At 48.5% G+C, this 15,762-nt stretch overlaps 1 protein-coding gene across 1 annotated transcript; it reads right to left on the bottom strand.

Annotated features, from left to right (window-relative positions):
- Positions 1-3,763: 3,763 nt before the first annotated feature.
- Wdr13 (WD repeat domain 13) lies at positions 3,764-13,631 on the bottom strand. Its single transcript, XM_052745113.1, has 9 exons — positions 13,311-13,631; positions 12,394-12,634; positions 11,081-11,190; positions 10,831-10,961; positions 9,959-10,266; positions 8,847-9,027; positions 8,612-8,753; positions 6,557-6,675; positions 3,764-6,179 (listed from the first exon to the last, which is right to left on the bottom strand). The coding sequence occupies exons 1-9, from the start codon at positions 13,349-13,351 to the stop codon at positions 5,995-5,997; spliced, it is 1,458 nt and encodes a 485-aa protein (XP_052601073.1). The 5' UTR covers positions 13,352-13,631; the 3' UTR covers positions 3,764-5,994.
- Between the last annotated feature and the right edge of the window lie 2,131 nt (positions 13,632-15,762).

The raw sequence follows: 15,762 nt of genomic DNA, 5'->3' as shown, positions 1-15,762 counted from the left end.
AGGGTACAAACAGTTAGCAATGAACTGTTTATCTGAAAATAGAAGAAAGACGGTTAAATGTGCTGATCTTACAGGTTCAAAACACACAATATCTCCAGCTCCCATCCTTCCTCACTTCATGCCTCACCTTCACAGTTTCTAGGTCTCCATTCTGACTTCCCGCTCATTTATTGGATATTCATGGCCTCTCCAAACCACTGGTGAAGGTTTTTTTTAAATCAACCTTGGCTGTAGCTCACAATCTCTCCATCTACGAAACTTGTTTTAAAAGTGTCTGTATCGTGCATGGGCAGTGGTGGGGCGCGATTCTAATCTGAGCACAAGGGAGGCAGAGGCAGGAGGACCTTTATGAGTTTGAGACCAGCCAAAAACCAAAAACCAAAACAATACCAAAAAAAGATGACATGAGATAAACCTTGTAAGGACTAAAAATATGGCTTTTTCTCCTGAGTTTCCTCCCATCCCTCTCACATGTCTCAGAGAACCAAATACTGAGGTCATAGTAGTGAAATGTATGAGGGAAAGAAAAGATCAGGAGAGAGCGGGGCTTATGAAAAAGGGAAAGGGGAGGTGGGCCGTGAACTCGTGGCCTCAGGCACAGTAGACTAGTACTCTGCCTTGCAGCCGCGCACTTACGCGCAGCAGAACCTGACTAAACGGACTTATGAAGCTGCTGTGACGTATGTTAACGACTCCGGAAGTCAGGACTTAGAATGTAGCTAGATCCTCTTCCAGGGACCCAAGAGTCTCCCAACCGTTTTAAACCGCCCTCCTTGTGTGAACCCACAGTTCTCAAAACCACAGTAAACTGCCCTTTAAGGGACCCAACACTTTGAGAACTCCCCTAAAAATCTGCCTTGTGACCCAACTGACTGTTGGTTGCGCTGATCACGTGAGGAACGTCAATCATCTCTGCAAAGCCGTGTAATGCTTAGGCCCAGTGCCTGACACATATCACCTCCTCAATAAATGTCTGCATTCTGTAGATGTTCTCTGTAAGGTCCTATGCTGGAGATAGGTGAGAAGATTGAAGAAATCACCGGGTCAGTCACTACTGGATATTTGGGTATTTGTAGCCATAGGAGCAATAGCTACTGTAATATTTTTAAAATGATTTATTTTTATTTTATGTGCATTGGTATTTTTGCCTGCATGCATGTCTGTGTGATTGTGTCGGATTCCTTGGAACTGGAGTTACAGACAGCTGTGAGTTGTCATGTGTGTGCTGAGAATTGGACCTGGGTCCTCTGTAAGAGCAGCCCATGCTCTTAACCACTGCGCCATTTCTGTGGCCCCAGATTTTCTTCTTGCCTCACAAGTGTCATGCATGATTCTGCCAAGCCTGGTATTTGCAGAGACAACCCATCTCCCCCGATGAAACTAGATGATTTCATGGAAGCCTGAGTTCGAGGCTATGTCAGAGGAGCAGTGGTTGTGTAGTTAATAAGAAAGACCTCTGCTTAAGAGGCCCAGCAAGCTAAAAGCACTTGTTGCTCTTGCGAAGGACCCAAGCTGGAGTCCCAGAGTCCACATGGTGGTTCACAATCACCTGTAACTGTGGTTCCAGGGGATCTGGTGCTCTCTTGTGACCTTCATAGGCACCAGGCACCCATGTGCAGACAAAACATTCATATACATAAAATAAAAATGAAAAATATAAACAAAAATTTCAAAAGACTTCTACTTTAAAAAGATTGCATGAGCTGGACAGTGGTGGTGCATGCCCTTAGACCCAGCACTTGGGAGGCAGAGGCACGCAGATCTCTAAGTTTGAGGCCAGCCTGGTCTACAAAGTGAGTTCCAGAACAACCAGGGCTGCATAGAGAAATCATGTCTCAGAAAACCAAAACCAAACAAAATAAAAAAGATTTTATTTCGTATATATGTGTATGTCTATGTATGTGTGTGCCATGTGTGTGTATCTGCAGAAGCCAGAAGGATTGAAATCCACTGGAGCTGCAGTTAAAGGTGGTTATGAGCCAACTGATGTGGGTGCTGGGAACCCAACTTGGGTCCTCTGGAAGAGCAGCAAGGGCTTTTAGCCTCTGAGTCATCTCTCCAGCCTCTACAGGAGGTTTTTATGGAGTCTGATTCAAGGTCAGACCAGACATGTTTTGATAGTGCTAGAGTTCACAAACGCCCAGCTGGAGCAGAGGGTTAGTGGTGGCGGGATATTAACCAAGAGACCTAGATTCAAGGTTGAGCCAAAGAATATTCATCCAGAATTTCAATACTAAATACTAAATACTAAAAGGGCATTCGTGGTGAAACAGTTTGGGGGAGTTGAGGATTAGAACCAAGTAGAAAAGGTCATAGAATAGTTACCAGACACAAGAGTGTAAGGCATGCCAAGAGGAACTGATGTTGCCTAAGGTTCAAGATCAGAGTAGTATAGAGGAATAGAAACCATAGGCCAGTGGGCAGTGGGGAAAAGAAAACAAAGAGAGGCCAGCATTGGAGGGAAGATCTGGAAAGTATCAACAGGGTACTACTGTACTGAGGTCCCAGAAGCACTGAGTATGGGAAAACCAACAGAGGCTTAAGTCTTCAGGTTTTGGAGCTGAAGAGCATTGCTCGTGAGTTACCCCAGATCTGGATTCAATGGTCTTGGAAAGCCGGATTGAGAGTAGAAGCACAGAGTCCCACGTTGGAGGTAGGATACCATGACACTGATGGAAGGCTGAAGCAGACTGAAGCCAAGAGTAAAGGCAGTGGTCCTGATGGTGGAGGCATCAACAGAGATCCAGGTTTCAGAGTAGGCCATACGGACACCAACAACAGTAGACTTGCAAGTATCTGGTGGCTGGAGAGATGGCTCAGTGGCTGTGAGCACCAGTTATTCTTTCGGAGGACCCGGGTTTGGTTCCCAGCACCAACATGGTGGCCTACAGATGGGTCTGTGACTCCAGTTCCAGGAGACCTGACACCTTTCTGGCCTCTGTGGATACCACAGGTATTGATGGCATACAGACAAAACAACCATACACATAAAGTAAAAATGATTTTAAATTGAAACAAAAATTACTCTAAAGTATCTGGCTAGGCTTGGTGGTGAATGCCTGTAATCCAGCACTTGGGAGGCTGAAGCAGGAAGACAGTTAGAGGCTAGCCTGGGCTACACAGAGAGACTCTGTCTCAAAACAGTGTTTGAGTTTGAGACCACAGTAGATAGGCATTGGTGGAGGACACAGTAAGAAATACCCAGGAACAGGGTTTATAGTTCAGTGGCAGAACTTTTGCTCAGCACACACACACACAGGTCCGGGCTCCATCCCTAGGAACAAAACCAAACAAATGCCCAGATCTGAGGCTTGACCAAAGAGCCAGTAATGGTAGAATAGTTGACAGAGGCCTGGGCTTAAGTTTGGATCATATGGGCATTTCCTGCCAGTATAGAGGTCAGAACTAGTAACATTAGGGGAACTGATGGTAAAATAGAATTCCAGACATAAGGTTAAGATCGAGACTCATCAGAGCAAAAACAACAGAAGTCCATATTCAAGTTCAAAGTCAGATCAGTAGGACAAGTGTTGGTGGAAGCTCAGGTTTTAGGCTTGACTAGTGGTACACACTGGTGGGGAATAGTTAAAGAAATGCTCAGCTCCGGGCTTAGCCCCGAGCTGCTCTTGATAGTGCAGCACATGACTAGCACCTAGGGTCAAAATAGACAAAGGGCGTAGACCAGGACTAGCTCTGATGGAATGATGACAATTCTGACGTCAAGCCAGAGGCACAGTGATGACAAAGTAAAAGAGGCCCAAGGTTGACCAACAGCATTATTTTTTATTCTTTCTTGTTTACTCAGTGTTTAGGTTCCTTTAGGTTGTGAGTTAAAAGTGTCACCAAGATGAAATTAAAGTAGAACGTCAATTCTGCCACCTCAAAAATTTTACAAGGAGGAAACCCCCCAAATCATGCAAACAATATTCATCAACCATCCTGAAACCAGACTCACTAAAGAAAATGGAGAGTGTGAAGAAAAGGAAGTTCGAGAAAACTGGTATTTCCCCAAATTATCTTGCTCCCTCTAGACCTTGATTGAAACCGTATCTATTTGGTGCAGCAGAGAGTTAACACACAAGTCTGAACTGTTATCCTTGGGAGGGTCTCTTTGAAGATTAGCATTTAATTGGTGTGTGGTACCCTTCACTGTATCTGTCAGCTGTACTGTCTGTCTTCATAGGAAATCACTGACCCTCAAGCTGGGTTAGGAATGTTGGCACACATATATGATTTTGACAACGTGACCAGTCCAGCTCACTGGTATCATTATCTCATAACCATTTGCCTAAGATCTGTCTGATGGAGCCAGAAATGCTTTGGCTACAAGTGATCACACTATTAAACGACAGATTAAATAAACAGGGAATTATCTTCTTCCCTCAAAGAGCTGCTGTTAGTTCCACAGCTCAGCAATACTGTGCTACCAGGTTGGTGACTCTGAAGTCCCAAGATGTTAGCCAAGATTCCAACTGATGCAAATGTAGCAGCACATGGATCTGGGAGAATTAGCTTTAAGAGCCCCTGGTGATTCTTCAAACTGAAATTTCTTCACGATTCTAATCATTGACAATGACTTTGGAACTTATTTCCTTGTCAATACCCAATAATGAACTAATTTAGTATTTGGCCTCTGAGCTGGTCAAGGGCTTAAATTAGGGCCCTGGATGGACATGGGAGGAGCTAGGGGTGAGCTTACAGATTTTCTCCTTCTTCCTCCCCATAGGAGGAGCTGTAGCTCAGCCTGAGTCCATGGCTGCCTGTATGCCAAATCTAGAACTCCAAGAACTCAACACACCACTTCTGCTCCCTGGTTGGGGGCCACAAGTCAATGCACAGATAAGAGTGGGGTTCACCTAGCCAGAAGCTGTCAGGTTGGGAACTTTTACAATCTAATCTGATGAAACCCTTGGGGTTGAACTCACCATTCCTCTCCTAATTTCTCTATTGCTGTCTGGTCCTGCACCCCAACTTCCCTCACCCAGGAAAAGGCAAGCTCCTCGGCATGGCCCACAAAGCCCTCCAGACCTAACGTCATGTGTCACACTCAGCCGGATCATACTCTGACACACTCCAGTCTCAGTGCCTGTGCGCTAGCCTTTCTTTCTGTTGAGGATGTTCTTCTACCCCCCCATGATGACCTCCCTCATTTCATTCGGATCTTCAAATGACATCGCCCAAAGCAGCTCCCCGCTCCCATCCCTGCAACCTCATCCCCTTTCCTCCTTTCAGCGTCTCCACACCGCCCATCTTTAACTAGCCTACTATGTACAGATGCTTCTCCACTCAACAGGGTTAGATCCCAACCAATCTGCCTTAACTTGAACTAGCGTATGTCGAAAATGCATTACTATACCTAACCTACCAAACACCCTAGCTTAGCCCCACCTACCTTAAATGGGCTCAGAACAGTGACATTATTCTACAGGTAGGCAAACTCACCTAATGCAAAGGCTATTTTATAACAAAATGTTGACTAGCTCATGTAATTTACTGAACACCATACTGAAAGTAGCAAAACAAGACCAGGTGTATGTGTGTGGTTCTGTAGCACTGTATGGTCAAAAAGTTGAAAAATTATAAAGCAAATTATACTCCAAGGAATGGCTGTACTTTGTACACGGTGTGTTTGTGTCCCCTAGGATGCAAGCCCACAAGGGCAGGGATTTCCGTTGGTTGAGGCCACAGCAGGATCCCTCCTTTTCAGAACAGTTCCTGACAACACAGTTGCTGCTCTCATTCCTGTCCACTGACTGCACAACTACGTGATATGTCACAGCAGATACTCAGTGCTTGTTGCATGGATGAACACAGTACTGCACAACTGAGGAAGCCATCTCCCTTTCACTGGAGGGCTCAGTGCTCCCTAGTGCCCCCTTGTGGGAGACCTGGGAGTGGCCCCTCAACACAACCACAGAAATTTTATTTACAACACAAGACGGGAGGGAGAGGAGGGAGCGGCGGGAGCGGGGGCAGTGCAGGGCTGGCAGAACCCTACTTTTGCTCCCGTCTCCAGACGATGACCATGCCACTGGCGTCGCTGGAGGCCAGCAGACTCTCGTCACAGTTGAAGCTGACGTCAAGCACAGGTGCACTGTGGCCCTGCAGCTTGTTCACAGCAGCCTTGGCCGCCCGCTCCACGTCAAAGAAGTGAACACACATATCCTCACTGCCTGTCACTGTCCGGATAAGAGGGAGAGAGGGTCAGGAGGCTGGTGGCAAGTCCATGAGGTTGTGTGAGGTGGGAGGGCCTCACGTAGCTTGGGGTAGTCTAAAAGGAACCATCCCTAGATGGGAGTTCATCTGCCTCCTTTGGTTCTGTGGGCAGTATGGGAGGTTTTAGGCAAGTCTGGGTTCTGTGTCTCAGCTATGAACTTCCCAAGCTGTTTGTGGCTCCATGTTGAAAGTGTTTAGGCATGAGGCTGTTAGGGCACAAGGGAGCACAAGGCCCAGGAAGTCATGGCATCAGGGTGTCATGGTGATGGAGCCAGGCTAGCAGTAGTAGTGGTCTCTGCCTCTTCCCAGTTCCCCAGGTCCCCTGCTTCTGAGCACTCACCCACGCAGGCCCCCTGGCGGAAGGACATGAGAGGGCAGAAGATACTGCGCACAGGGTGTGAGCTCTGCTCAATGGGGAAGCTTCTCTTCAGTTGCAGAGTCCCTTCATTGTCCACCACTCTGAAGAGAAGGCAAAAGAAAGGGGGTCAGGGCAGAGCCTCAGCCTCAGGAGATGACCAACAGTTTATGTTCTGAATACTGTATCTGAGACATTCACAGTGGTCATGAAATTCAGATTGTTTTTTCATTTGGAGACAGTCTTACTATGTTGTACAAGCTGAGTTTGAACTCAGGCATTCAAGTGATCCCCCTGCTTCAGCCCTAGAGTGCTGGCATCACAGGTATCTATCATCACCCCCAGCATTTTTTTTTCAATTTCTTTATTTTCGTTTTATGTGTATGGGTGTTCTGCCTGCATGTTATGTCTGTGCACCATGAGTGTATAGTACTGGAGGAGGCCAGAAGAGGGTGTTGGATCCCTTGGACTGGAATTACAGAGAGTTGTGAGCTGCCATGTGGGTGCTGGGAACTGAACCTCACTCATCTGTAAGAGCAACAAGTAAGTTTTTTTTTTTTAAAGATAGGATCTTTTTTTTTTTTTTTAAAGATTTATTTATTTATTATGTACATAGAAGAGGGCGCCAGATCTCATTACAGATGGTCTGTGAGCCACCATGTGGGTGCTGGGAATTGAACTCAGGACCTCTGGAAGAGCAGTCAGTGCTCTTAACCTCTGAGCCATCTCTCCCGCCTAAAGATAGGATCTTACTGTGTAGTTCTGGCTGGCCTGGAACTTGCTATGTAGATCAGTCTAGCCTTGAACTCATAGAGCTCAACCTGCCCCTATTTCCCAAGTGCTGTGATTTAGGACATGCACTCCCTCCTACCCCCGAGACAGGGTTTCTCTGTGTAACAGCTCTGGCTGTCCTGGATCTCGCTCTGTAGACCAGGCTGGCCTCGAACTCACAGAGATCCGCCTGCCTCTGCCTCCCGAGTGCTGGGATTAAAGGCGTGCACCACCACCGCCCGGCAGGGCATGAGCTTATGTCCAGCTTTAAAAAGCATAGTTTTTTTGAAGTGATTCTGGTCATTAGGTTTTGCACCCTAGCTAGAGAACTGAAACATGACAGAGATGGGTGGGAAGAATGAATTTTGTCCTCAAATCAAAAGAACAAAATAATATAGGCTATGGGTGAATCTCAGTGGTAGAGTGTTATTAGCATGTACAAGGCTCTGGGTTCAATTCCCAGCACCAAATAAGGAAAAAGAAAGGGAGCTGGAGAGATGACTCAAGTAGGTAAAGACACTTGCTGCCAGGCCCAACAACTTGAGTTCAAGTCCTGGGACCTGCATGGAAGGACAGAATAAACTTCTACAAGCTGTCCTCGGACCTCCATATAGTTCCATGATATGTGAACACTCACACTGGCATGCATGTGCGCGTACACACATACACACACACAAATAAATAAATAAATGTGAAAAAAATCAAAACAAAGGGAAACACGTGCTGATATTTTTCCTTTAGTCATAGTATTGGGAGTGGAATCCACAGCCTCATATATGCTGGGCAAGTGCTCTCTCTACCACTGAGCTACTTTCTCAGCTCTTTATGTATTTTGCCTTAGTTTGCTTAACTATACCATCTGAGACAATAACAGTATCTACTTTCCAGGCTGTTGTGGGGATTAAAGAAGGTGGTATGTATGATGTGCTTTGAACAGGGCCTGGCCATAGCAATGCTCATGTAGAGGCTCATTAATGCTATTATTATTTATGTTGCTATTGCTATTGTCATACTGTACACTGTGTACACTATAGGCCATGTATCACCATACTATGTAGTTAGTGTGTGTGTGTGTGTGTGTGTGTTTCTGGGGATGGAACCCAGGGCTTTACACTTGCTAGACAAGCACTCTGCCACTAAGCTACATCCCCAACCCTACCCTCATCATACTGTGAGGTCAGACCCCTGTCCTTGGTGAAATGAATGTGATGGAGACAGGTCTTGTTCCACTCTGCTGTCCCCGATGGCCCCGATAGGGGAGGAACCCACCTGTAGAGCAGCAGTTTGTTGAGGCAGGCGTTGATGAGCAGGGAGGGGTCCCGTGCTTCACGGCTGACCCAGGAGCGGGCGGAGATGCTGGTTACAGGGCTGCCCTCATGCACGACCAGTCGCTTGGCTTTGGTCAGCTTCCCTGAATCAGTGGAGACAAAGGGGAGGACAAGGACTGAGTCCTGGGAGAATCAAAAGAAGAGGGCACCTAACCAGAGGTCTGTGGCCTGCCTACCTGTGGCCATGTCAAAGAGAAAGGAGAAGATACTGCCACGGTCATCACCTGCCCAGAGAAGCCGGCCAGGGGCATCGAAAGACAGGGCGAGGACACGGCCTGTCAGCTTGCTGGAGCCGCCCTTCACTTTCTTGCCTGTGGAGATGTTCATGACATGCACATTGTGCTTGGCATTCCCCACCTGTGGGTGGAATACATACACTCTCATTCCGACTCATCTAGTCCATCCTTGAGTTTAACACGGTAGGACTGTGGCAGGTACCCTGGAAGGTGACCCAGGCATAATTCCTACTCCCCAGCTATCCTCTCAATATGCCTGCAATAGGCCAGTTGCTCATGAGACAAAGGCAGTCTCAGAGCCAAAATGCTGCCCCTCGGCCAGTCTGAAAACTTGAGCTTAAAATACCCTTACATCTTTCCCTTGCACCCTGGTCTGCCCCCTCTTGAAGCCCAAGAGCTGCTAGCACTGAAATGAGACAGGGCCCCAAGGACTAGCTCACTCATGGCCTGTTGTTCCCCTACATTTCAACTCTCTACCCCCAGGTCACGCCGGGCTTTCCATGTCCTTCCTCTGCCCTCTGCCCACCAGTCTGTCCCAGAATCTGACCACAGTAGGGCTGCCACTGATAGACTAGAAGAGCTTTCAGCCTCATCATCCTGCTCCCTAGCAGCAGCCTCTGGAGACAGAAAACTGTAAGACTGTGATGGGACTGGAGGAAGCCCAGGGCCATGACCCCCCTGCCTAGCCCAGCCCCGAAGTCTACCACAGCAAGGCCTTCTCAGACCATGAACTGTGCTTTTTTGTTTTTTGTTTTTTCGAGACAGGGTTTCTCTGTGTAGCTTTGGTGCCTGTCCTGGATCTTGCTCTGTAGACCAGGCTGGCCTCGAACTCACAGAGATCCGCCTGCCTCTGCCTCCAGAGTGCTGGGATTAAAGGCGTGCGCCACCACCAGGCTGAAATGTGCTTTTTGTTGGTCTGTTTCTCTTTGAGTCTGCCCACAGGACTGCTGTGATAGGACTTGCAGGTATTAAACTTTATACTCTGGTGCCCCATGACAACCCTCCAGACCCAGCCTGCCCGCCCTGGGTGAGCAGGTGCCCTGGAGCCTGACCACAGTGAGGTTGTTGTTGACAGGCTGGAAGGTGCAGCACAGCAGTTCAGCGCCATCAGGGTCAGGGATCTCACGGATGCAGCGGCCGTCCTCGGAGGCCCAGATGCGCATGGTGGCATCGAGGGAGGTGGACACGAGGATGTCATTGGAGAGGGACCAGGCGAAGTCGGAGACGCCACGCGTGTGGCCACGTAGCACATGGAGCACAGTGGGTGGGGCAGGCACCAGCTGGCACAGGGAGATGCTGCCGTCCAGTGAGCAGCAGGCCAGGCGGTGCCGGTCGTCATTGGCGAAGTGTACCCTTGGGACTGCAAATGCCAAATAGTCACTTGTGGGAGTCAACACATTCACTGAGCAAAGGAATGGTCACCTCAACAACGGGCTTTCCTTGGCTGACAAAGGCAGCTGTAAACCTTACAAGACCCACTGCCAACGTGCTCTCTAAATCTAGCAGGCACTCTGAGGACAGCAAAGGTCTTCTGCAAGGCAAAATAAGCTGGCACTGTACTACTGCGTACTTTACAATAATCAAGCTCTCAGGAGTCTGCCAAACCCTCCACACAGTGTGGCCCACTATACCCTCTGCAAGGAAGTTATCAGCAAAGGCTTTGAACTCTTCCAAGTGACTCATGAACTCAGATAGCCTGCTAAAAAGGGCTCTCTTGAGTTTCTGCGGCTCTTTACAGTACCTAAAGTAACAAAAACTTTGCAGACCACTTTGCAGAGGGCTTTTGCATTTGCTAACAGTTTTACGAGTGGTAATTTCTCCTTCTGAGGTGTGGTGCCAGAGACCTTGCATTCTGGAAAAATGATGCCTTGGATAGTTGTTTGAACAAATGATTGGTGATAGGTCCCACCACCCATTATCTTACCTGCCTCATCCACGTGCTGGTCAAAAACATGGTACATGCCTGCAAAGGCATAGTTTTCACTCAGCGATGTGTCCCCGGCCATGGCACGACTTGCCTCTGCCACCGATGTGGGTACCACACTGCCAGGAGGCCTGAGCCCCAACAGGAAGTAGGGGGCGATAGGAGGTAGGTGTGGGTGTTCAGACTGCCATATCCCAGGGCCTCTCTCCTCCTGGGGAACCTCCACCCACTGCCTGCCTCTGGTATGTACCTGTCCTCATAGACTGCTCGGTTCATTTGTGCCTGTAGCTGGTAGGAGCCTCGGCTGACAGAACGGCGGTGCCCTCGGGCCCCCAGGGTTCGAGGATCATCTTCAAAGTCCTGCAAACAAGAGAGGGTCAGGGACGGTGCATGCCTCTAATTCCAGCACTTGGGAAACTGAGGTAGGAAGATCACTGAGCTCAAGGCCTGCCTTGGCTACATAGTGAATTTGAGGCCAGCCTGGGCTACATGGTGAGATCCTATCTCAAAAGAAAAAGAAATGAGTCTTTGAGAACCACTGAAGTCTGGAGACTTCAAACTCGGACCAGACCTGATCCCTTCTCACCACACGTGGCACCTGCCACCACGTCACTGCTCACTTGCCCTCTTCAGTAGTTTCTTCACTAGTGCCTGTTTCTGCCCTTGCCCTGCTCCACATATCCTCAGTACAAACACGGTTGCCTCACCAAGAATAACTATCCCCCCACCCCTGAAAACCACTCAAATCAGCCTCTCACTTCAGCCAGGTTTCATTTTTACCTCCTCAGAGAAGTCTTCCCTATTAAACATAGCTTCCTCCGTTAGCTCAAAGTAGTGAGTGCCTTTTTAGCCAGGCGGCAGTGGCGCACGCCTTTAATCCCAGCACTCGGGAGGCAGAGCCAGGCGGATCTCTGTGAGTTCGAGGCCAGCCTGGTCTCCAAAGCAAGATCCAGGACAGGCACCAAAACTACACGCAGAAACCCTGTCTCGAACACCACCCCCCCCCCAAAAAAAGTAGTGCCTTTTCATTCTTCTTTGCTGTGTTGGGAATCGAACCATCAGCCTCACGCATACCAGGCAAGTACTCTATCACTGAACTGCATCCCTGCACCAATCTCTCACTCCTTCTTGTCTCCTAGGTTCATTTTATATTCCTATTGTAGCATTCTCTACTACACCATGGTAATATCAACTCATTAATCTGACTTGCTCTGTGTTTATCTAATTCACTGCCTGTTTATCATGTTTATTGACTTAGTTGCTATATTACCTTTTCTGTTTGTTTTTGTTTTTTGAGACAGGGTTTCTCTGTGTAGCTTTCGAGCCTGTCCTGGAACTCGCTCTGTAGCCCAGGCTGGCCTCGAACTCACAGAGATCTGCCTGCCTCTGCCTCCCGAGTGCTGGGATTAAAGGGGTGCCACCGCCTCCCGGCTGCTATATTACCTTTTAGTCCTCTACTGACACTAGAACAGTACTTTTGTGCATCACCCGTGTTTGACAAAAGGCCATGATGACTATGGAGGTAGGGGAGATACATGGCAGGTGGTACAGCCAGGAGCTCACCTCCATTCGGTCAAGGGTAGTGCGGCTGCTGCGGACAATGCTGTTGCTATAGGCACGAGCACTGCCTGGCTCAGAGAGTGGCCCGTAGCGCTGACCCAATAGCTGGCCCCGTAGCCTCAGGTACTGCCGACGCAAGGCTGGGGGGTGGCCAGCCTTGGCATTCTCCCGCAGCAGCTGGCTGCGCCGGCGGATATACTGGGTCCGAAACTGTGGAAACGTTGGTGTGCGGTAGGCGTTGTACCTGTGGGGTCCAGGAGGCAGGGCAGGCAGCAGGCACAGGACAGAGGGAATAAATCAGCTCGAGGCATAGGGTAGTGCCATGAGGTGTTTGGCAGTGATTGGGATAGTAAGAGTGATTAACAGTGGTAAAGGGGATTCTTCCTGGTACTGTGATGGGAGTAATTCTGCATTAATAACAGGTATGATGAAAAGGTAAGTCTGGAGACAATATTGTCAATCTGCAGCTCTGTTGGGGTCAGTCTAGGCCATCTATATTATCAGTCTAGCATGACGACAAACGTCAGATTGGCAATGTATGGCAATGGAGGTTAGGGTCAAGTAGTGATAAAGGTTAGTATGGGGTAGCAATTGGGTAGTAATAGTAGGGTAGTGGTATCAAGAAAAGTTGGGGAAGAGGACAGGCAATAAGGAGCTAGATAGGAAGTCACCAGCCAGACTTCCACTTCCCACCCGAAGACAGTCTCTTTGCGCATGTCCATATCTAACCGCATTTTCCCAGCATGCTCTTTAGACCCTTCTCTAGCCGGGCCACTTCACCGCGGGAATATCCCACACCAAGCTAACTGCGCATGCTCACGCAGCCGCACCAGCCAAGTTCTCCGCCCAGCCTCACTTATCGCCATTGCTCATGCACCACAGTAAGTTCCGCTCCCATGGGCTTCAACCCCACGCCTCACCTCGCGTCCACTGCTAAGACTTGCTGCCACACCGCGGCCATTCCCTGGCTTCCTTCTATGGCGTGTCTGCCTGCGGGAGGCTGCAGGACAAGGGCTTGGAATGCCGGCGTCCCAGACAGAGGAAATCTAGTTCCGCCCCTTCCACCAGGTGACAGTTGCCATAGACACGAAGTCCCTCCACACAGGTGATGTCGCGAAATCCCACTGGGTCGCTAGCATGGTCATCACTCCAGCCCTGCCTTTCCTGGGCAGCACTCCGGTGACTCACAGCAGCAATTCAGACATGACCCCGCCCTCCCCAGTTGCCTTAGCAACGCCCCTCCCCCACCCAACCAGTCTTGTTTGACATTCCCCACCCATCAAGCCCTCTGTCTTCCCTTTTCTAGTCCTAGAGCATAGCCCAGGACCCAGGACCACCTCCGGGGCTGCCCCTGGTTCTTGAGGCCCCCGGGGCGGCCCTGAGCCCGGTGTCACCGGTTCCTTCTCTCCTCCCTGTCTCAAGCTCCAGGCAAGATGGCTGCCTGCAACCAGAAAGAACTGCGGAGCACAGAGCAAATCGATAGGAACCTTTCCCAGGGCGTGGGAGCCTCGCAGGCGCATTAAAGGATTGTAGTTTCCCGTACAAGGACAGAGGCTCCACCCCTTGAGTTCTATTCATTTTCCCCTTGACACCTTTTGTATACAAAGGGATAAAGTACTGGGGTTAGAGGGACAGAGTGAATGTCAACTACTTGCTAAAAATGAGAAATAATGACTTTCTTGTGAAAGTGGTTTAGACTCTTCTCAGCAGCACGAATTTGGCCCCAGGCAAAACTTGAATAAAGTATATACAGAGACTGGCCATACACGCAGGGACTGACTCCTAAAACATTCTCTAGCTCTTAGAGCAGTGATGAATCTCTAGACACCTATGTAATGAGAATCCATGTGTCTGTTCACTGGGAGTAACTGGACTTGGATGGTTGCCCCTAGTAAACTTGATTGAGACTTGAGTGTTTTAAATAACAAGATGCAATTAGGAAAAAGAGCTTTGGGGGTTTGACCCAAGGAATCTATCCCAATTGTCTGCTATTCACTTTAAACTAGAATCTGCATCTCAGATATTCATCTCAGAGTCATAAAGATAAACAGAATTTACAAGGCTGAAATTCAAGATGTAAGTCTAGCCTAATGGTAATCCTATAAAGGGAGCAAAGTCAAAGTCGGGCGGGGGGGGGGGGGGGGGGGGGGGGGTGACAGGAGGATCATGAATTTGAATCCAGCCTGGTCTAGTCAATTCTAGGCCACCCTGGGCTACATAGTGAGAGCCTATCTCAAAAAGCAAGCAAGAAGGGTGGAGATGGTTCACTGGGTAATTTGTTGCATAAGACTTTGTTTTTAAATCTCTAGATCCCTGTAAAGGCGGAAGGAGAGAACCCAGCCCCTAGTTGTCTTCTGACATCCACAGGTGTGCTGTGGCATACAACCCCCAACAAATAAAAGCTCTCTTAAAAGCAAGCAGGAAAAGAAACTCAAGGTGTAATATAGTTTCCTACTGTACCTTAACATCAGCTGACCCAATTTTCAAAACTGACTTTTACAGTAAATATAATCAACTGTCATTAATTTGGCTTTTTCAAAAATATCTTTTTTTTTTTTTAATTTTTTTTGGTTTTTCGAGACAGGGTTTCTCTGTGTAGCTTTGCGCCTGTACTGGAACTCACTTGGTAGCCCAGGCTGGCCTCGAACTCACAGAGATCCGCCTGGCTCTGCCTCCCAAGTGCTGGGGTTAAAGGCGTGCGCCACCACCGCCCGGCTCAAAAATATATTCTTATTTCATGTACATTGGTGTTTTGCCTGCATGTATGTCTATGTGAGGATATCAGATCTTGGAGTTACAGACAGTTGTTAGCTGCCACGTGGGTGCTGGGAATTGAACCCCAGGCCTCTGGAAGAGCAGTTGGTGCTCTTAACCACGGAGCCATCTCTCTAGCCCCCTTAATTTGGCTTTCTATGGCTGTGATAAAACACCAACCAAAAGCAATTTGGGGGAGAAAAAGGTTTATTTCACCTTAGAATCCCCAGGTCACAATCCATCACTAAGGGAAGTCAGGGCTAAAAATCACGGCAGGAACTGACTCAGTGATCATGGAGGAACACTGCATACTGGCTTGCTGCCCATGGCTTGCTGTAGCCTGCTTCTTTATACAACCCATGCCCACTTGCCCACAGGTGGCACCACCCACATCAATCACTAATCAAGAAAATGCCCTACAGACATCCCTACAGGCCAATGGGATGGGAGCATTTTCTCAGTTGAGGTTCCCTCTTTCCAAATGATTCTAACTTGGGTCAAGCTGACAAAAAAACCAAACAACTAAGTAATGTTTTTAGGTTGACTGACTGGAGGAATAAAAATAGGTGAATCCTGTTGATGGTTTCTCCTTTGTCACTGGATCACTGTTGTAAAATA

Source organism: Peromyscus californicus, unplaced genomic scaffold (assembly GCF_007827085.1).
Source record: "Peromyscus californicus insignis strain IS unplaced genomic scaffold, ASM782708v3 Scaffold_10__1_contigs__length_136768540, whole genome shotgun sequence".
In the NCBI taxonomy this organism is placed as follows: Eukaryota; Metazoa; Chordata; class Mammalia; order Rodentia; family Cricetidae; genus Peromyscus; species Peromyscus californicus.
Note: the sequence above shows the minus strand (reverse complement) of the source record. Positions and strands in the feature narration are given on the sequence as shown.

Coding starts and splice junctions, on each gene's coding strand:
- Wdr13 (XM_052745113.1), bottom strand. CDS start 13,351: ATGGCCGCGGTGTGGCAGCAAGTCTTAGCAGTGGACGCGAG. Junction 12,635..13,310: donor GTCTTAGCAGTGGACGCGAG/GTGAGGCGTGGG, acceptor TGGACCCCACAG/GTACAACGCCTACCGCACAC. Junction 10,267..10,830: donor CCAGCACGTGGATGAGGCAG/GTAAGATAATGG, acceptor TGGCATTTGCAG/TCCCAAGGGTACACTTCGCC.